The 21,540-nt window shown below is 45.3% G+C and overlaps 1 protein-coding gene across 1 annotated transcript; it reads left to right on the top strand.

Moving 5' to 3' along the window:
- The first annotated feature begins 16,661 nt into the window (after nucleotides 1-16,661).
- On the top strand, nucleotides 16,662-18,727 carry LOC117839863 (tyrosine decarboxylase 1). Its single transcript, XM_034720293.2, has one exon. It carries the CDS (start codon nucleotides 17,114-17,116, stop codon nucleotides 18,605-18,607), a length of 1,494 nt encoding a protein of 497 aa, XP_034576184.1. The 5' UTR covers nucleotides 16,662-17,113; the 3' UTR covers nucleotides 18,608-18,727.
- Nucleotides 18,728-21,540: the final 2,813 nt, after the last annotated feature.

Genomic DNA, 21,540 nt, shown 5'->3' with positions numbered 1-21,540 from the left:
TGTTGGGTGACATCTCCATGCCTCGGCACCCAACCTTTATGCCCCAAGGTCCTTAACCGTTAAGATGACCTTGTTAAGCAAACCAACCCTTATGTGTGTAAGTGTCCGACACAAACCCGTCTAGTCAAGGAATACCAGTGGTACCCTAATTTCATAGACCCACCACTAATTGTACAAGACATGGGACGGTGCAAGTTTTAGTTGGGAGGGCATACTAACTTAAACTTTGTGAGGGATTGTTCTACTTCTAACATCACAGCATGCAGAAAGTAAAACATAAACAGAATAGCATTCACACAGTTGTGACACAGTATGGCCCGTTTTCATATGGTGATCTCCATCTCCATAGAACCTGTTCACCATGGTGATCTCCATCTCCATGTTCCATGTGCGCCATCCTCCTGGTGGTGAGTCCTTCAAGAACTAGAACATGCTATTACGCCTAATAGCTAGTAAAGAAACTAGTAATGAAGATTACATAGTTGCTTGGATCATCACAGATTGGTACGCAGACCATTAAATACAATAAAGTGACAACACATATGGCTCCTACCATGTTGCCGTACACGCGACACGCGGGTCACGAATGAGTTACACACATGCATCACATACACAAAGGGGCCATACTGATCACAAGTTACATACATCCTGCAAAACAGAGTTAAGCGTCCTAACGTTCCAAACTTCGGATGCCCAAAACTCCATCTTCCAAGCCGAATTTGGGAAATCTAAGTTCACCGAAAATGGCAAAGCGGTTGAATTTCATGTGTAACTTTTTCTGTAGATCAATTTTCATATAAAATTCGCCCTGATCCGAGATCGTACCGAAAAGTTACGGCTGATTTACCGAAGCATACGCATACGGCAAAAATCCCGACCCCGGCAATAGATCTCATCTACTATTGCACATCTAATGTGCCTGGCGTATGACCCTGGATTTCGATTCGACCAATCATATTGATCTTCGCTCACTGCAACTGGATTTACGTGTATCACTTAACTCCGATGGCGGAAACCGATCGGTAGGAGTATGTCGTTACACTACCATTGCAGCAAGAGCACGAAACCAGGACATAGATCAAACTGAAAACTCGCATATCTCCATATGCACACATCCCGAATCCAAAACTAAACAACTACGGCTCTGATACCACTGTTGGGATATGAGGTAGGCTACACTAGCGTAAATCAAAAAATCTACCACGTAAAACCAGGAATAACTGCCGTATAAGGATCATGGGATTACCACTCGACGCACTACTAGTGCGGAAGATGTAGATTTGCATCGATGCAGTGAAGACGATCAACGTAGTCATACGTAGTCGATCAACGTAGTCGTACGTAATTGATCACGTCAACGTCCAGCAGCTCCTCAGCAACTCGTCCACGTGCAGCAAGATCGCCCTCGTGCCGCGGCTCGTCGTCGGCTCGTCGTGGCTCGTCGGCGGCTCGTCCAAGTGCTGCAGGCACAACACCTCCAAGGTATCCACACGTGCAGGGAGGAAGCGTCGCAAGCCAGACTGCTAGATCCGCGAGTTGCAACAGGCGAGGGCGTGGGAGGCGCGGCAGGTGTGTTTCGCCAAAAAGGTGTAAACCCTAGGGCGCCCCCACCCCTCTATTTATAGAGGTTCCTAACGGGCCTCTGGGTCCGAGGCCCATTAGTACTTCTAAACCTAATCCAACTCGGATCAGATCCGAATTGGGCTTCCAGCCCCTTAAGTGTGTGACCCTATGGGTTCGGATACGTATAGACATGGCCCGAGTACTCCTACTCGGCCCAATAGTCGGTAGCGGCCTCTAGCAAGACGTGCCAACTCCTATACGCACACGAAGATCATATCAGACGAACCATCACAACATAATATACATGCTATTCCCTTTGCCTCATGATATTTGGTCTAGCTTAAAGCCGACCGCTCTTTCTCGATCCTGTGATTCGGAATCCCTTTGTAGGTTAACTCTTAACCGTACGTAGCATGGCCATTCATTTTCGGATCTGATCACTCGAGGGGCCCAGAGATATCACTCTCAATCAGAGAGGGGCAAATCCCATCTTTATTGACCATGTCTCATAGCATGCTTCTTGACAAACCCGAAAGCTACCTTTATAACTACCATGTTACGGCGTAGCGTTTGATAGCCCCTAAGTAGGTCGATCCACATCTAGAATACATGCGACAATCTCAGGTCTAAGGACAAAGCGTATATGTTGTTTAAAGAGAGAACTACTTCTCGTGTTGGGTCAGTCCTAGCACATGTCTCCACATGTGTCCACATTATTAGTTCAACATCTCCATGTCCATGACTTGTGAAACATAGTCATCAACTAATACATGTGCTAGTCTAATATTCATGTGTGTCCTCACATGAACTCCGACTAGGGACAACTTTAGAATAACCATACAAGTAAAGAGTTTCACATACAATTTACATAATTGCAAATCAATTCAAGTAGCCTTTAATGGATATTCAATGAACACAATATACAAACCATGGATACAAATGGAATATCATCATCTCTATGATTGCCTCTAGGGCATACCTCCAACAGTGGTATCAGGATTCCAGGTTACCCATGAGGTATACTATCGTGTTTCCCCTTTAGATTCAGTTCGTGTCCAATACCTATAGTCCAGAAAAAAGTCTAAAAATATTTACACTTTCCGCTATCCTATCGCCTTTTTAGCCTTTGCAATTTCCGTTTCAGATTCGCTTTGTTGAGTTTGTGTCCGTAGTTGAGTCTTGTTGCTGGTTTTGTGTGTTCGTGGTCGTAGTTTCAACCGCCCATCGCTATTTGATTGTTTCCACCGCTATCCCATCCACCTTTACCCAAACAACAAGTTGAGCCCCCACATTACTTGACTTGCCCCACTAGCCGCCTTGTGTGAACTCTCGCTACACAATCCCTAGATAGGTTGCAAGCCGCATTGTGTTGCCTTTGCATTGCAGCCCTTCTTGATTCATCTGGCGAATACCTAATTGCTGCATATCAGGGACGTTGGTGCCCCTATATTGCTTGCTGAGAAGCTTTTCTCACCCGTGATCAGCGTTGGACGGATAGGGACGCTTTGCCCTAGCCGTCGCTGCCTTACCAGCCGCATTGTGCCTTTCCGAAACCCTGATTCGGGCAACCTTCCTTAAAACAAGCATAACTTTTCGCTCGGAACTCCGATTGAGGTGAATTTTTTTATAAAAAATCAGAATGAAAAGTTACACATACAATTCAACACCTTTTGCATTTTTGCGATTCTTAGCTTTCCCAAAAAATATCCAGAAGTGGGACTTTCCAAGCCTCTAAGTTGTTGCATGGTTTTCAGCAAATGTGCTTGTTTTTCTGTAGACCACATCACACCTCTGTTTAAGGTGAAAATTTTATGGTTCTATATTGTGTGATCCCTATTCAGAGAAAAATATAAAAAAAATAGTTGAGAAAAATAAAAAAGTGGCTTCTTAATAGTCCTGGATAAAAATACGGGAAAAGAATTAAAACAATTGCATGAGTTGTTGGTTGCTTGTTTTTTGAGTTCTATCCACCGTCGCTCATTCCATCTTGTTGTGCTACATCTAGGGACACATCTTAGCCAGCAACTATGACTTGTACTTTGGATACTTATTGAACTTTGCTAATCTGCTTCGGCTATTGTTTTTCCTTGCTACCATATTGTGCCTGCCCAAAGCTCCAAATATACTTCTGTCAGCACAGGTTCACCATTACACCCAAGCTTAACAACAGATTGTACCGCCCTATTAGCTTTGGTAAGAACACTTGCCAGATGGTAGTAAGCCGTTTGAGATATTGCTTTCCACTTTCACCACCACCCATTAGTTGCTAGTTGATAGGGATAATACTTTTGTGTTGTCTTTTGTTGTCTTCTAACCATGTCAGGGAAAGGGAAAGGAGTGGAGTCCCCTTCGGACTTCAATGAGTGTGTGTCCAAGGACGAGCTTACGAAGCTTCTTGCTGACCAGCGCACCTACATCGATGGGAAGTTTGATGACTTGATGCGCAACATTAACATTCTGGTTACCCAGATTGAACATGTTGAGCAACGACCTACCCCAGTGCCGCCACGCCGACCCACCCCTCATGATGATGGTCTGGAGGACGATGATGACACTGATCTTAATAATGATGCACGTGACGTCTTCGGTGTAATTGTCCTGGTATGGGAGGTAATAATCATCACCATGGTAATAATGATCCTTTTTCTAAAACTAAATTTACCATGATTCCTTTTGCTGGTAATGCTGATCATGAGGCTTATTTAGATTGGGAACTTGTTGTTGAACAAAAATTTAATTCTCATTTAGTTCCTGCTGAGCATAGAGTTAGGCTTGCTACTAGTGAGTTTACTGGTTTTGCTCTCTTTTGGTGGAATGATCTTTGCAATAATAATAATGCCAATGTTGTACCTCAGACTTCGAATGTTTTAAAACAACATATGAAATCTCGTTTTGTTCCTCCTTATTACCAATGTGATTTGCGTATGAAACTGCAAACTTTAAAACAAGGTGAAAAAGGCGTAGAAGAATATTATCAGGAATTGCTCATTGGTCTAGCACGTTGTGATATACATGAGGATGATGAAGATACTTGTGCTAGATTCTTTGGTGGTTTGAATCGTGATATATAGGATATTCTTGATTATAAAGATTGGAACAGGTTCAACCAATTGTATCATCTTGCTCTTAAAGCTGAAAGAGACGTACAGGGACGTCGTCAACAACACACTTTCAGGTCGAACCCTAGAAGATCTTTTCCGTAGCAGCGTTCCAACGTCGACAAGCCCAAGGCTTCTGTTGCCCAGCCACTAGTGACACCGTCTGCTACTACACATGCTTCCGAGGTGAGCAATTTGTCTCCTGTGTAGTCCCAACTGCAGAAGAAAGCTATGGTCCCTGGTGCGTCATCGAACAGCTCCAACAAAATTGTGTGCCACCACTGCAAGGGCATTGGACATGTCATGAAGGATTTCCCAAATCATCGTGCTTACATAGCCACCGCTGATGGAACAGGATATGTAAGTGCTAGTGATGTTGAAGATAAATTGGTTCTTGCTACTAACATTGTTGCAGATGAAATGAATAACGAGGAGGAGGTAGCCATTGATTCTCTAGCTACCTCGGTGGGTTATGAGAGCCTTCTTGTGCAGCGGGTGTTGACTTCCCCACTGGGACATGAGGAAGAGAAGCTCCAACGCCGCAATTTGTTCCACATGTTTCTCATCGTCAAGGATCGCCGTGTTCTCACCATTATTGATAGTGGGAGTTGCAACAACTTGGTGAGTTCAGATCTAGTCGAGAAACTTGGTTTGACCATATGTGCGCACCCACATCCGTACCACCTACATTGGTTCAACAATAGTGGTAAGACAAAGGTAACTAGATCAGCGCGCGTGCATTTTTCTATTGGGTCATATAATGACTATGCTGATTTTGATGTTGTACCTATGCAAGCATGTTCTCTTTTGTTAGGCCGTCCATGGAAATTTGATGTTGATGCTTTACACTATGGCCGAACTCATAAATATATACTTTTATGCATCAAAATAGGAATATTACTTTCCTTCCTTTATCTCCTGCGGATATTAAGAAACATCGTAACGAGCTTGCTGAAATTATTAAGACTGATCATGCATTAGTTCCATCTCATGCTACACATAATGGGATTAAGTTAAAAGAAGGTGTTTATCTTGCCACCACTGCTGCTATTGCTGCCTTATGTGATAATCATGATGCACCTTGTTATACTATGCTTTGTCGAGATGTTTGTGTTACCGATAATCCTATGTCTCGTACTTTGCATCCTGCTGTGCCTAACCTTTTGCAGGAGATTGATGATGGGATGGAGTCTAGGACGACTCCAATTCAAGAAAGGGAGGATGATGAGGACATCGCCATGCTGGACACGCACGAGTCATGGTCTTCCCCAAGTTACAATTTGTTACCAACTCGGTCGTCGCGTTCGTTTCGGATTCAACCGACACCCCTGCACAGTTTCAGCCATATCTCCCTCATACGATATTGAAACGAGGCGTTCTTTGATGCGTTGGAACGGGGACAATGACGCCGTTCCTTTGGTTCTGGTCCTAGCTCCAGAAGGTTCATGGATCATTCTGTGTGACCACGACAAGTGCTGCATCACCAGTTTTGGGCCAACTTGGCCTTGTATCGTGTCGGGCCTTAAGCCCAAGTTGTGGGCGCCCCCTTCCTGGTCGTTCCCAACCCTAGTTCGCCCCTTTTGATATAAACTCAGTAGCCACCACCTTAGAAACTCAAGTTTTATTTAGTTCTAGTTTTCCTTTAAGAAACTGAGATTGATTCGTTGTAACTGTGACGACAAGTCCTTTTACAGTGATCCAGGTCCCTGTTCTTGTTCTCCTCGACTGTATCGATTAGTCCTTTCGAATTGAGAGCTTGAACCCTTCTTACTTCATTCATATCTGTAATATCAGATTGCGTGTTTACAGTTTCTTGCTTGTGTCCTTCGATTCGCTTGCAGGGAAAGTCTTCTCGGCGAGGTCAATCAAGTTGTGCTTCGTTGATAACCAACGGAGCAGCGGTGTAGCGGTTGCATGGATTCGAATCGTGTCTGATTAGAAGCCCGGATCGTCAACGTCGAGTCTCCACCAATCGAATTTATCATTACCTTTTGGAAGATTGGGCCAGTGTTACATCAGAAGCGACAACCAATCGAAAATTGACACGTCAGGCATTAAAAGTGACCGTTGGCTCATCTCTCCTCCGATGCTCGAGGGTGACATTTTTTATAGAAGCGATCCTCTATTGCGGGTTCGGCCCATCGGAGTCAACCCTCACCCACGAGGGGCTACTATTGGGGATAGCCAAAACCTAAACACCCTCGAGTGTTGTATGGGAAAAACCCCATTTAACCTCGCAAGTTTCAAGTCAAGAGACAGAACTTAGCTAACCTCGCACGTTCCATGGGAACTCCTCTAGCAATAAAACTCGTACCCTCGCATCTTCTTTGTTACTGGAGGGGCTCGAAGCTTGCAACTGATAACTAGTGACTAAACTCCGACTGAGCTAACCCTCGAGTGTTCGGAGTTGGTCCCGAACACCGAGCTTTTACCTTTTTGCTCTTTACTCAAGAACAGTCATCAGAGGAATACTTGATGAAGTTATGAGTTCTCGACGAAGCTTAACAAACCAGGTGTCACGAGGCTAGATGACCATCTCGGATCGAGGATGGAGACACGAGGCTAGAGGATCGACCTGACGCAAGGGCGAAGTCTCGAGGTTAGAAGGATGAAGGTGTGAGAAACGTGACCATGTGGAGGATCCTAGGAATGTAGTGGTTGAGGAAGGACATTTTCAGGATGTAAAGTGGCTCATGGGTCACTATAAAAGGGGAGCCCTACCCCGTTGTAAAGAGAGACCCATTGCTTTTCTAATTTTCAAGTGTTATTCTCTTTTATTCATCAGTCTGTTCGGTGTCAAATTCCTTTGAGACCAACAAAACTATTAAAAAAATTATATAATGACAAATGACAAATTATGTTAACCTAACATTACTAGTGATATATAATGATAATTTAATTAATTTGAATATGACTAATTATATTAATTTTAAATACATTATATTATTTTGTTAAATGAATAAATCATATTTAAATGTGTTAATGAACTTATTTTTATTATTACATGATATATATTTATGAGAATACTTATTTTTATATTTGTTTTGATATATTTAATTATTTATTAATAAATATGTTATCTTCAATAAGATATCTATTATGTACTATGCTCATAATTTACTCCCTACTTGTAACATGATTTTTGATCAATTATAGAACCATCGATAAAGCAAAATTGATACTTGTTATGATGCTATGTTATATGTCGAGCAGTATCGGAATGCGAATCCGAATTCAAACTATTCGTTTTGTATTCGTATTCGATAATATTCGTATTCGTATTCGAATTCCAATTAAAATGTGGTAAATAATGCTATCCAAATTCAATTCCATGCGTATCCGATCTAAATCCACCCCTAGATTCGGTGATGTCCATACATGTCATCGATCAGTCGGTGATACATGTGGGGTCCGGGTATCATCGGCTTAATGGCTACCCACTACTACACAGATAATTATCACTGCCAAAGCATCACCACCGGTTTTAGATGTACCAGCTGTGATGCCTTTTCACTACCAGGTCCGAACGTGATCCAAGAGTGGAAAATCTGCGCATCCACTTGACTACTGCGCCACTCATCATCTCTCCCTATTCTCCCTCTTCGTCTCCTCTGTCCCGTCCTCCCTCTCTTCAATTTACCCTATCCCAGCAACGGCGGTCGACGCTGTGCTACCCCTCCCCTCCTGCTCTGCCCGACCCTCTACTCGCGGGGGTAGTGAGGAGCGGTGGTGGTGCAAGGGACAGAGGCGGCGCTTGGGGCGAGGGGCGGAGTTGACGGCGCGGGGAGCTGCAACAGTGATGGCACAGGGGGATGCGGTGACACAAGGGGATGTGGCATCACGCAGGGCCATGGTGGGCTCAAGGGGCGAGGCTTGACGAGCGGCGGCACCCCATAGGGGCCGAGTAGCGACGGCAGCCACGGCGGGGGGTAGCATCAGCACAGCACAGCTCCTGCACTGTACATGGTCTCTCTCTCTCACTATATATCTTTCTCTCTTAGTGGATGTCGAACGGTGAGGCTTTGGTGGGCGGCACGAAGTGAGGTAGGGGTGGGCGGCAGGGGCTGCTTTTTTGTTTATTTTTGCAACCTGCATCACCGTTGGTTCTTGGTCCGGCAGCCAACCTATATCCGCTGGCTCCCCAAACTGGCGGTGCTACAGGTTTTGGGGTCGGCGGTGATAGGGCTCTGTATAGTAGTGACCTAGAATAAGACCGCCGATTCATTCGGTGATGGAGTGAACACCAAATTAGTCGATGATCATGATCATAGTGACCATTGGAGCAACAGCTAGCTCTTGGAGTTGTGGCTATAAATACTTCATTGCCCCACCATTTGAAGAGTGTTATAGCCTAGAGAAGCTATAGGCTTGTAGTCCACATATACACAAGTGCTCTATCCACCAAATTACTCAAGAGAATATTAAGGAAATTAGCATAAGGGTTAAGTCTTGATTAGTACTAGTTTAGTACTATTAGAGGATTGCTTTAGGTTTAGCCTAGAGTTAGGCAAGGTTTGGACACCGCTTTGTTATTGGTGCTTGCGCGCACCAAGAATTGTACATTTGGGGCTATAAGTCTTGCGAGACCCTCCATCCACGTTTGTAGGGTGGCCGCTGGTGCATGTGAAAGTGAGGAGAGACCCTTAGCGCTTTGCCAAAGCTCTATCAAGTGAAGAGCGGTAAGAGACATAGGTACGTAAGAGTCCCCACCGACCAGACTACAAGCCAACCTGACCTGTGGGCTCTCTCCATCCTAGGCATATGGGGCAAGACATGGAGCTACATGGAGCTCAAGACAAGATACCGGATGAATATATTTCGGTCGGATATCACGGGACATATCTTGTCAATGGACTCAAATAGATTTCCTTGTAACAACCGACTAGGATTAGATCCGATCCGACTTGTAACCCTAGGTCGTCAGCCTATATAAGGCGGCCAAGGGCACCCTTGAGGGACACATCATCCCATACATCGCCATTGCTACCCTAGCTTTGTCGAGCACTTCAATATGATCCACCAGAACATAGGACGTAGGGTATTACACCACCTTGGTGACCCAAACCTATCTAAATCTTGCGTCGTTGTGTTACCATCTGAGTTCTTATCTCCCGATCCCCTCCGCCTGCAGATCTACCACCTGGGTACCCCCTAGCTGGACTGCTGGACCGTTAATCTAACAAGCAGAGAGGAGCATCCGAGAGAGGTAAGGTGAAGACCCACTTGCGCGTGGAGAAGCCCCATCGGCTATCCTATGGAGTTACTTGATCGGGGTGCGTATGCCCTTGCGTGGGCTATTAGCAAGCAATCGTCAGGGTGTGAACCTTTGCACGTCTTCAGTTGGAGGGTCAATCCTTGCACCAAGAAGCCTTGATGGCGTCTTGATGGCGTTTTCATGCGCCCTTTCAATCAATACAGATTACGCGCTCTGTCCCGTGAAGAATGCAATTCTAGTTTTGTCCTAAGTCAAATAATATTAAATTTGACCAACTTTATATAAAAATGTATAAGAATTTATGGTACCAAACTTTATATAAATTTTGTCAAACTTAAAATAGTTTGACTTAGGATAAAACTAGAATTGCATTCTAGTACGTCCCAAGGATGGTTTCGCTATTTCGAATACCTAAACTCAAGCAGTGCTAATTTGCTAATCCCGCATTCCATTGATGACCGATTCCCTTGTATACCATGGAATATATAAATGGTGAACAGTCCACGTGTGACATAGTGGCCGACTAGTACATCAGATAGGAATAATAAACGTTTGAGAGGGCTCCAACAACAAGGATTAGTGGAAATTTTTACTTTCCGATACCTCGGTAAAAAATTATCGTGTCGCCATGTCGGGAGCATGCATTCTCTACCCCTTTACCTTCCACATTTCTTATTGCACTTATATTCTGCGTTTACCTTTTCTAGAATTGCCGTGTGTAGTTTATAGGACTGAAACTTAGGGTGCAAAACTCTTTTGTGGTAGAGATAACAAAATATAGAAAAACCTAGTGCACATCTAAATAGAAATTATAATAAGTTTTTATATATATGTGCTTGGAGCCTTAGTTTTTAAAATATCCAACGTGTCAGGCGGTCCCTTCAAGTATAATGCACGTGATAGCGCTACGATGGTATTCGATAATGCAAGCCAAACAACCAATGGATGATAGATGGCGCAAAGCGTATTAGTATAAATGCACCGGATATTGAAATGGTTCAAATATGCCATTTGACCGATCTAGAAGTCCTCAACATTGTAAGCTTTACACAAGAAAATTCACACTAAAAGAGACAAAATTTGATGAAATCTATTGTGCGCAAAGTTGCATAGGCCTAACCGATCAATGTATGGGGAAAAAAAGGACCTGAATGCATCAAACCTATATGACAACGTGGTTATCTGGCTGCCATGTGATTTTGAAATGACAATCAACCCTATATGACTACCAAGTTCAGGCATTCGGGTACACAGGCGCGTCCTGGTCTCATACTTGAAACCCGGTGGCTTCTTCATTGGGAACAGAGAGCACATTTCGAGAACAAATTGGTGCCTGCAAATACGTCACAACATTTGATTGACAGTTTAAAGTCAAGTTGATCAAATTAAAATCATGTCTGCTCAATAGTTTATCTTCACAATTTTTTTTGAGGAACCAACGTGGGGCAAGGAGCCCACCTGAACTTTGTATTCCAACATTAAGCAGCCATTTTCGGGTGTGGCGCGGTGCTCATTAGAAGAAGGGGGGAGGGGGGAGGAGAGGAAAAGCCGTAGATTAATTTACATTCGGAAGGGCTCGACGTCCAGACGACGGGGGCGCGACATGCCTAGAGAGCAATATGGGCGAGCAGATGGCGCACCATTTCTTCGGTCGACTAGCAGACGTTGTCGAAGATCTTCTTGTTCCTTGCTTTCCACAGCACCCAGGTCACCGCAATCGCCCCAGTGTGCGGGACCATCGGCGGTAGCCCGGAGAGGAGCCCACAGACTGACTTAGTGGCCTCTCTAGCCGATGGTGGTGGGTCTCGCCCAGGGAGGAGCCGCGCCCAGAAGGGGACCAGGAGCTGAGCGGCGAAGAGATGATCCTCCGCTTCGACCGTGCCTTCCATGATCATGGATGTGTAGGGGTTCTCAAAGATCAAATTGTGTTTATCTTCACAATGATCATGAGATAGTTGTTCTCAAAGACCTTTGTGTAAGGGTGAAGCTCTTCCATGATCATGGATGTGTAGGTTAGTGTTGCGCCTCTTTAACTTAGCCAAATTGCTTTCAACTTACTCGGTATACAATTTTTCCTAATTTTATTTTTTAAAATATCTGATCACCACCACAACTCAGTGAATTGCTCTTCTGGAAACCTTCACGACCTCAGGTTCTGTGAGCATTCCCATCGCTATCCTCGTGGCACCCATGTCAGAAAGCAGAGAGGAATACGTTCCGTCAGCACGTGTCCCAAAGAAAATTTAGTTGAAATTATTAGCTACTCCATAACTCGCAATGTCGCAATAGAGGAAAAACATGACACAGATGTGTAACGACATGCTTGGCAGTCAATATCCTCTTTATTAATTCGTTTTTGGTTCTCATCAATCATGAGCAAACAGTATTTACCAGCGAGAAGCATCGACGCACATGGTAAGTGGAACCAGTGGTGCTGTGCTGCCTCGGCGGCTCGGCGCACGCAATGGGAGGATGCTCATTCAGTGCAATTTCCCTGGTCCTGGCTGGCACAGAGACAATACAGACGGCATCACTAGCTTCATTCACCGCCAGTGGCGGAGCTAGCCACGAGCTGAAGAGGGGGCCAAAATACTCAAAACTTTTCTTACACAGTAGATGATCATCTAAAGTAGTTACTTCTTTATAATCGCAAGTTTGCAATCATGAGCATGTACCAAGTAAAATGATGTGCTGCTAGTTCCTCTTAGTGCTAACATGCTTCAGGTGATAGTATTGCTTGCTTGTGCTAATGGATTGCAACCATCTACTAATGAAAAACTTCACAGGCAATGCAAGGGGGGCCGTGGCCCACTTTGGACCCCACGTAGCTCCGCCTATGTTCACCGCATCAGGATCCCACACATATCGTGGTTCGAAGGTGCGTGCAAGAGAAGATATCGAAGAAAGCTCAATCTCTATTCATTTTTCCAACTAGTAAAGTGCACGTGCGGCACGCACGTATTTTTAAAAAAATTTAGTAAAAATGCTTAACTCGTAACACAATTTTATTTCATCCACTTTAGGAAGCTTAATTTGAAAAAGTTCATCCAAATATAAAGTATAAGGTTCATTTAATGGCTTTTCAAAGGCTTGTGTATTAGTTTTTTAAAACGAATTATAACTTCCATTAAGCAACAATCGATCCAGGCATATCACCAGTTACTAATTCGTATATAAACTCCAGGGCTTTGTTCAGTACCATCTCAAAATCAGAGTATCTATTGCCACAAAACCCCAACCCTATCCATCTCCTTGGGAGAAAAAAAGCTGCATCAATATTGATCTGTTATGTTCCCTCATCCAGTGGACTCCATTTAGCTTGGGTCTAAGTCTGTTTTCTCTCGCAATCAGACTTCGTTCCAAATTCTAGTAGGTGATATGTTACTGAGGAACTCCACAAATTCTCTCCCCAGTATTGCTTTATTTCTTGCCGATCACCATCTCCAAAGAAAGATACTCACTTTCAGTTGCAGATCCCACCAGGTCACAGAGCACATGTTAATATTCAGTTAATGTCAAGATAGTGTCTGAAATATAACTACATTTCTCAGATCTTGAAATCTTCAAATTTCTCTATGTATTAGCTCTGCATTATTTGCTTATCAGCTACAACGATGACTTCCAAACTTGAAACGAAAAGTTGTAGTATCTGAAACACCAAGCCGATCCACATCACCATATGGAAAAATTTGCACGTACAAGCCTCATGCAAGTCTCTACATGGCTATATGCTCATACATCGCTAAGCTAGTTGTTCAAATACCACACAAAGTAGCAATCAGTTGGCAAGTATTTTTTTAATGCAATTTCACGGTAGTATAAATCTGGAAGTGCTTCGCAGCAAATAATCACTATATTTATTTATTTTCTTTGCCTCAACTACGTAGCAGAATAATCATCTAGAATGATGCATGTCCTAACTTTACTGGAGAAACAAAAAAATAGACTGACATGATCTTACCAGATTGACAATTCAGTCTCAAAGAAGTATTACAGTACATCATGCATGTAAAACCAATTGTAAGGTCATACTTACTCTGGTGTGGGCATGCACCAAGCGCATAGAAAGGAGCTGCAATAAACCCTATAATAAATCAAACAAGGAGGGCCCTGGCTATGATTGTGAGAAAAGGTTCACCAACGAGGAGGCTGATGTGCCTGCAACCTTTAGGAAGTATAATCAAGAACATAGGAACGACAACCAAACGCACCAATACAATTAAATTGCACAAGCTCATAAATGAATTATCGAGTTATTGATCAATTAAAGCAGGCATAGAAATATATAAGAAAAAATATTCTGATGTAAAGTATTGTCACGATATGCCAAACCACAGTCATATATATTTCTGCAGGAGTATATAGCCTAATTCTTCCATATCCCTCTCAGGTAAAATCGTGGATTTATTGTTGGAAAATGCAAACAAGGGTGTGGACGCATGCATTGTGTCTTGTTATCAGCAGAGCTGTGATACTCAAAGTTCAGCTCACCGCATTTTGGAAAAAAAAATTCAGAGAAGGAAAATACAGACAGAAAAAAATAGGAACGGTGGCTCAACTTTCCTCTCCTTGCCAGACAAGAGGGATGAGATCATAAGACTTAATCGATCTAATGGTGGTTTATTACACTAATCATCTGTGGTAGTGAGGAGACACAAAACATTATTTGGGTGTAAAACTAAGCATGTGCTCATAAGAGGAACTGGTACTGATCTTTTCGTGATTTCATCCATGCCACCTCATACACACGACACGAGCTCATCTTAGCAACCATGAACGCCGCAGCCAGAAGCCAGCCGTGATCGTAGAAAGTTAGCAGGGCGATGGCCAATGGCATCGAAAAGGTGCTGAAAATAGAAAACATTCGAATTGTAAACTCTAGACAAAAGGACATCAAGAATAGCGTGGAGGGCCTGACCTTGCCTTCAATTTACTGCGATGTCGGCCTGCTCTTTGCCGATGTGCCAGCAAGGTGAACTTGGAGGCATCTATGTGCGTTGGGTAGGATCAGCAAACCGGACGTGGAGGTCTATGTCTTGGAGGCGTCAACCGGCAATGGCTGCCAATTATCACCGAATACGGTTTGGAGGTGCACAGCAATGGCTGCCCAAAAGGAGATGTCGTTCTCAATGTGATTCAAGTAGAAGAAAACAATATTATGACATGATTCACCAACCAGAAGGAAAAGGAAACAAGTGACAGGATTTCAAGCAAAAGGAAACAACGTGAATAAGCTTCCTTTCATCGTAATTAACATGCATAGGTGTGGACGTAGGATGATCTCGCGGAGAAAAAATCATGAACAAAAAAATCTGGATGCAAAATTAGGGGGCAGGACAACCATGTAAGCACCAAACATGGCAAGCGAAGGGGGTACGGTGATCTGGATGCAAAATTAACGGGGTGGGATGAGGTGGGTACGCATGTGGGTAGAATTCGTAAAAACGGTGAAAAAAGAAACGGCAAAAAGGCAGAACCATTTTAGAAAGTGCTGTTTTTACCCTTCTCAAAACTTTAGTACCCCTCCAGACCTATCAAGTGGGTCCTTTTGTGAGGGGTACGGGTGTAACTTTGAGTGAGGTTTTGGATCTTTATAGATTATTGTACATGAGAGTTGCACACGTACGTGGTCGTTGCACGCCATTTTTTGGGATTCTTTTCCAATTGCAATGACCTTGGGATTCGTCGTCCAAGCGTCCGAAACCAACGGACTCCATGAGGAAGGGCTATCAAGAGATCTGGTCTTCTACGGTGTGGCTGTAAAAACGAAACGCTGATAAATTATATAGGGGGTACAAATATAGATGACCGTACCATGGGGAAATGCATACATAACTTACAGAATCCGTCAAGGAAAACAAATATAATCTGGGAATGTTTTTTTAGTAGGAAGAGAGGACTTGTATGCATCTGTTTCATGTGCATGTATAGTGTGGTACGTCGACATCTTTAGCTTTATGCTTGCATGCAATTTTATTGCTTGGATCCTTATTAGACCCGGCCCCATAATATAATGTGGACATATTATTGAGGACAATAATGCGTTGATGTAGTGTGTAAGGCCTTAGCCTTATTCTCTTCGAGCTCAAAGCCAGACACACGCTCTTTCTTGCTTGCTTTTACTCTTATATATCTTTAAAGTTTTGACAAAAGAAGAACATTTTAACTACACCAAGGTTTAGAGTTAAGGGTTCATGCATGTAGATTAATTCTAACTTCATAAGTTTGAACGAACCACTACGATTTAGGCTCTGTGATATAAAAGTGGTATTGTTATATATGTTTCGTTGTTGCACTATTTTTTGAAGTGGCGACGTGACGCTTGTTCGCCATTTCCTATTACTGTTAAAACTACAATTTGTACCATGTCTTGGTTACCAACTTCGATGGTAAAAGAAAACAGAGGTTTGCAGATAAGCTATATTGTACCAAATAAATGCAGCTGAACTAGAAATGGGGTTATTCTGTCCCTCTTGTGCATACCACATTTCTTTGCGGAGAATATCAGAAATTAAACTCTTTCTCTCAATAGATCGGGGTTGCTCATTCACCATGTTTCTTGTGATTACGCTCGTAAGCAAAACGGTCAGCTGAAAGAAAGCATAATCGTATCGTTGGAACAGGACTTGCTCTTTTAGCTAACGCTCTATGCCTCTTCGAGGTGAAGCCTAGAAAAGTGATGAATTATCAAACTCCCATGGAGCATCTTCTCTCTAAGAACCCCAACTATTCATCTCTTCATGTCTTTGGTTGTTCTTGTTGGCCATGTTTAATTACGTCATTGTAATCAAGGTTTACATCTCTTCTTAGTACATATTAAAAATATAATTGTATTGATCTTGCTTGTCAAGATTGGTAGAATCGGAATCCCCTGTTCTAGAACATTGTAAAAAGGTTCAAGTGGAGTTTGTATCTTGTAGTCTAGGCAACTACATATCCTAGTTTACTAGTCAAATTCTTGCTGCTGTAGCTGTAAGCCACGCATGAGGATGAGCACTCTTCCCAGCTCATGTAAACACAAGGTGGCCTCTAACGAGACAGAGACGCTTCACCCAACTTAATTATAATGCGCATATGCGCAATTGCACTATATAAACGACCCCAAGCAGCATGCTGCAGCCGTGCCAAAACTGAAGCCTAAACAAACAGGTTTAATAGCTTTTATTTGATCTGTAATTCTGTATACAGCTAGGCCTCCCGTAGACGACGTAGCTACAGCAGTAGGTAATTGTCGGCGATGGGCAGCTTGCCACTCGACGCGTCACTGCGTCCACTGGACCCCGAGGCCTTCTCCGGCGAGTCACGCGCCGTCGTGGACTTCCTCGCCGAGTACTACCGCGGCGTCGACAAGTACCCGGTCCGGGCGGCCGACCTCGAGCCGGGCCTGCTACGCAAGCTGCTCCCCGGGGCGGCGCCGGAGCACGGCGAGCCGTTGGAGGACGTACTGGAGGACGTGCGGCGGGACATCCTGCCGGGGCTCACCCACTGGCAGAGCCCCAACTTCTTCGCCTACTTCCCCATGAACGCCAGTGCCGCCGGGTTCGCCGGCGAGATGCTGTCCGTCGGCCTCAACGTCGTCCCATTCGTGTGGGCCGCGTCGCCGGCCGCAGCCGAGCTTGAGGCCGTCGTGGTGGACTGGATGGGTAAGCTGCTCGGGCTGCCGCAGCGGTTACTCTTCTCGGGCGGTGGCGGCGGCGTCCTGCAGGGGAGCACGTGCGAGGCCGTGGTGTGCACGCTCGCCGCCGCGCGGGACCGCGCGATGGCCAAGCTGGGGCACGAGGCCATCACGAAGCTTGTTGTCTACGCCTCCGACCAGACGCACGCCACGTTCCAGAAGGGCGCGCGGCTTGTCGGCATCCCGCCGTCCAACTTCCGCGTCATCCCGACGTCGGCGTCCTCCGGGTACGGACTGACCGCCGACGCCGTTCGCGCCGCCGTCGATCGTGACGTCGCCAGCGGCCTTGTGCCCCTGTACCTCTGTGCCACGGTGGGCACGACGGGGCTCGGCGCGGCCGACCCCGTGCGCGAGCTTGGCGAGGAGGCGCGGCGCCACGGCATGTGGCTGCACGTCGACGCCGCGTACGCCGGCAGCGCGGCCATCTGCCCTGAGTTCCAGGGCTACCTCGACGGCGCCGAGCTCGCGGACTCGGTAAGCATGAACCCGCACAAGTGGTTCCTCACCAACACGGACTGCTGCTGCCTGTGGGTGGCGAGCCCCCGTGCCCTAACCTCCGCGCTGTCCACCGATCCGGAGTACCTCAAGAACGTGGGCACGAACGGCACGGGGAAGCCGGCCGCCATAGACTACAAGGACTGGCAGATCTCCATGTCGCGCCGGTTCCGCGCCATCAAGCTCTGGGTCGTGCTGCGGCGCTACGGAGCCGACGGCCTACGCGCGCACGTTCGCCGACACGTCGCAGCCGCCAAGTGGTTCGAGCAGACGGTGGCTGCGGACGAGCGCTTCGAGGTGGTGGTTCCGAGGAGGTTCTCTCTCGTATGCTTCCGACTCCGGCCAAGGTCCGTGGGAGACGAGGCGGCGGTGAACAACGTGAACCGGAAGCTCCTCGCGGCGTTGAACGAGAGCGGGCGGGCGTTCATGACGCACTTCGTGGTGGACGGCAAGTTCATGATCCGCCTCGCCGTCGGCGGATCCATGACCGACATGCAGCACGTTATGGACGTGTGGGAACTGCTGCAGGACCAGGCCGACCACGTTTTGCGTCGATTCTAGGGGCCTAGATCTCCACGCACACAGTTGCCCGCAACAACCAGATTGCACGTCCACGCACATGTTATTATTGTTTTAGCTCTCCTTGTTTTGGGCATTCGACGTTTGTGCACGTCTTTTTTATTTTTTAGCCCTTCTTTTAAAGATGGAGGTAACATTTCAAAATCTGGACCCTTAGCTCGGTGCCATCATTGGTGGCGCCAAGCTTACATATCTCGGCGCCAGAGGGTTTGGTGCGTAGATCGTAGCGCCGTTGGCAACGTGGACGCTGACATGGCAGCCAGCTTGGCGCCATCCATCCTGTTGGCAAGCTTGGCGCCGTAGATCTTGGCGCCAAGCTCGGCGCCATAGATCGACGCCAAGCTATTACCCTATAACTCCTGGCGTTTGAAATGAAACAACTATAATTGTTCAGAGGAGCATGCAACAACCACATTGTGATTCAACTGGTTAGAACGCATGCACCTTATCCCAAAAACTTGGGTTCGAACCCCAGCACTGAATCTAAGCCAAGGCGAAAAAAAGATTCAACACTAGGGTTTGAACCCAAGCCTTTGGGATAAGGTGCATGTGTCCTAACTAGCTGAACCGCAGTGTGGTTGTTGCATGCTCCTCGGAACAATTATACTTGTTTCATTTCGAACGCCAGGAGCTATAGGATAACAGCTTGGTGCCAAGATCTACGGCGGCAAGCTTGGCGCTAGGGTGGATGGCGCCAAGCTAGCTGCCATGTCAGCGTCCATGTCGCCAACGGCACTACGACCTAGGCGCCAAACCGTCTGACGCCGAGACATGTAAGCTTGGCGCCACCAATGATGGTGCCGAGCTAAGGGTTTAGATTTTTAAATGTTACCTCCAAGAACCTATTTGTAAGAATCTTTCAAAAAAGGGTTAAAAACAAAAAAGACGGGTGCACGTGTAAGTGTATGTTGGGAATGCTCAACACATAATATCAATAATTTCTGAAGGTTCTTTAATTTTATTTAAGTGGCCGAGGTATTGCTTCTCTTTACAATATCTTATTATCTGGCTAGAGTTTTCTAGTCTACTTTGAACATTCTTTGAGCAAGAAACAAAAAGAAGCAACCAAGAATCCTGAACCAACATTTCCAAGAAAAATCACTGTCGGCAACATTTTCTTTTATTTTTCAATTCTTTTTTCATGAACCAATCAATGCCAATCTCTTCGTGATGCATGCATTTCTCATTAGTTACTAGTAAGTTGCTTTGGCCCATGGTTCATTTCAATTTTAGTTAGTAAATAAACAATGAAAAACCAGCCTTGTAAAACCTATATTTTTCCCTTCTGCTTAAGTAAACTGATTTATATTAATTTTATTGGAGGTCCCTACCTCTGAGAATGATGCACTATCAAGAGACTGACTATATACAACTAGCAATTGGGCTGTGCAGATCTGGCAAGGCATGACCCGTTCTTCTTACCAAGCGCTGCTTCTAGGCGAGACTACCTACGCAAGGAACAGGCGAGAATGCTAGGCATGCTAGGCACATCGAGCAAAGCCTACACGACCCGACAAGCCTTTGCCTTGGCCCAACCATGGCCCATAGCACAAGCCGCTGCGAGCCATGCCAGCCCATGCACAACCCTCGGGTACAAACTGCATCATATTCTTAGCCTGCTTGCCAATTCATGTAATCGACCACCACCGCTGGTATTGAAAACTACTCGTTAGCATCGAGAAGAGCATCAGCAACGTCAGCGCCCTGCTCTTCATGCAACACCATTTGTTGTGACTTGATGGTATTTACGCTTAAAAAATATGAAATTGAACAGGCAAATATAGAGTAGAAACAGCCATGGTTCAATCGAATTTTCACGAATTTCATGCTTTTCATCGGGGAGCGGAAAAAATAATTATCGGTATGTTTGGTTTGAATTAATTTTTGCTATATACAACGCATAAGTGTAGCTGCACTAAAAGCAAGGGTTAATTGGATATGTACCATTACAATTTGCAAGTTTTTGACACACACCACTACTGTTTGATTCATAGGATGCAGGCCATTACAATTTCGCAGTAGTTTGAAACATGCCATTTTGTATGCCCGGGGCGTTGTTGGACACACCTGCAGGCGTACGGTTACTGTGAGGAATCTCGTATGATCGGAATTGCCCCTGTCCGAAGCGTCTACTACCCGGCAGCTGCTCCATTCCCTCGATGCACTCTCACCGTCCCCGTCCCCTAACCCTAGCGCCGTGACTGGAGGCGAATTGAACTGGAGCGAGCAGTCAATCAATGGTGCTGGATTGAATCGAAGGCCCGCGCATTGGTGATTGTGGAAGGCCACCGCGCAGATGGAAGGCGACACGGTCAGGTACGCCCACTTAGATGCAGCATGAGTAGTGTAGTCGATTTCATAGGGTTGTAGTCGATTTGTGCGATAGGAGGGCATGGGTTGCGGCGGGGTAGGGTGAATTTTAGTTTGGCCCATTGGATTGACTTGGATTGATGTGCGTTTTCTGGTTATGGGGTTCTTGAGATGTTAGTTTAGAGATAAAACTTGAAGCACATCAATCCAAACTAACAGGATGGAGTGTCTGTAGATGCTTCAGAGCCTAGTATATTTTACAATGAGGAGGAGTATATTGGTGTCAATGATGAACACTTGCTTACCACTATTCCTCCATCTCAACCACCCCCACTAGCTGACTATGATGAACCTGATGATGTGGCTGCTGAACGAGCTAATCCTCCTGAGGCAGAGGTTGATGATGCAAATCCAGATGACATAAGGGTTCTGCATGACCATGAGAATTCAAGAATAAAGGTTGGTGCCTTGTTTCCTAACATAGTGACATTCAGGAAGGCAGTGAGGCACTTTGCCATCAAGACTGGTTTTGAGTTTGCAAAAGGTATAAAGACAGATAAAACAAGATTCATTGCAAGTGTGCTGCTAAGGGATGTCCATGGCGC

This window comes from Setaria viridis, chromosome 9 (genome assembly GCF_005286985.2).
Source record: "Setaria viridis chromosome 9, Setaria_viridis_v4.0, whole genome shotgun sequence".
In the NCBI taxonomy this organism is placed as follows: Eukaryota; Viridiplantae; Streptophyta; class Magnoliopsida; order Poales; family Poaceae; genus Setaria; species Setaria viridis.
This window is presented reverse-complemented; position numbering and strand designations above follow the sequence as displayed.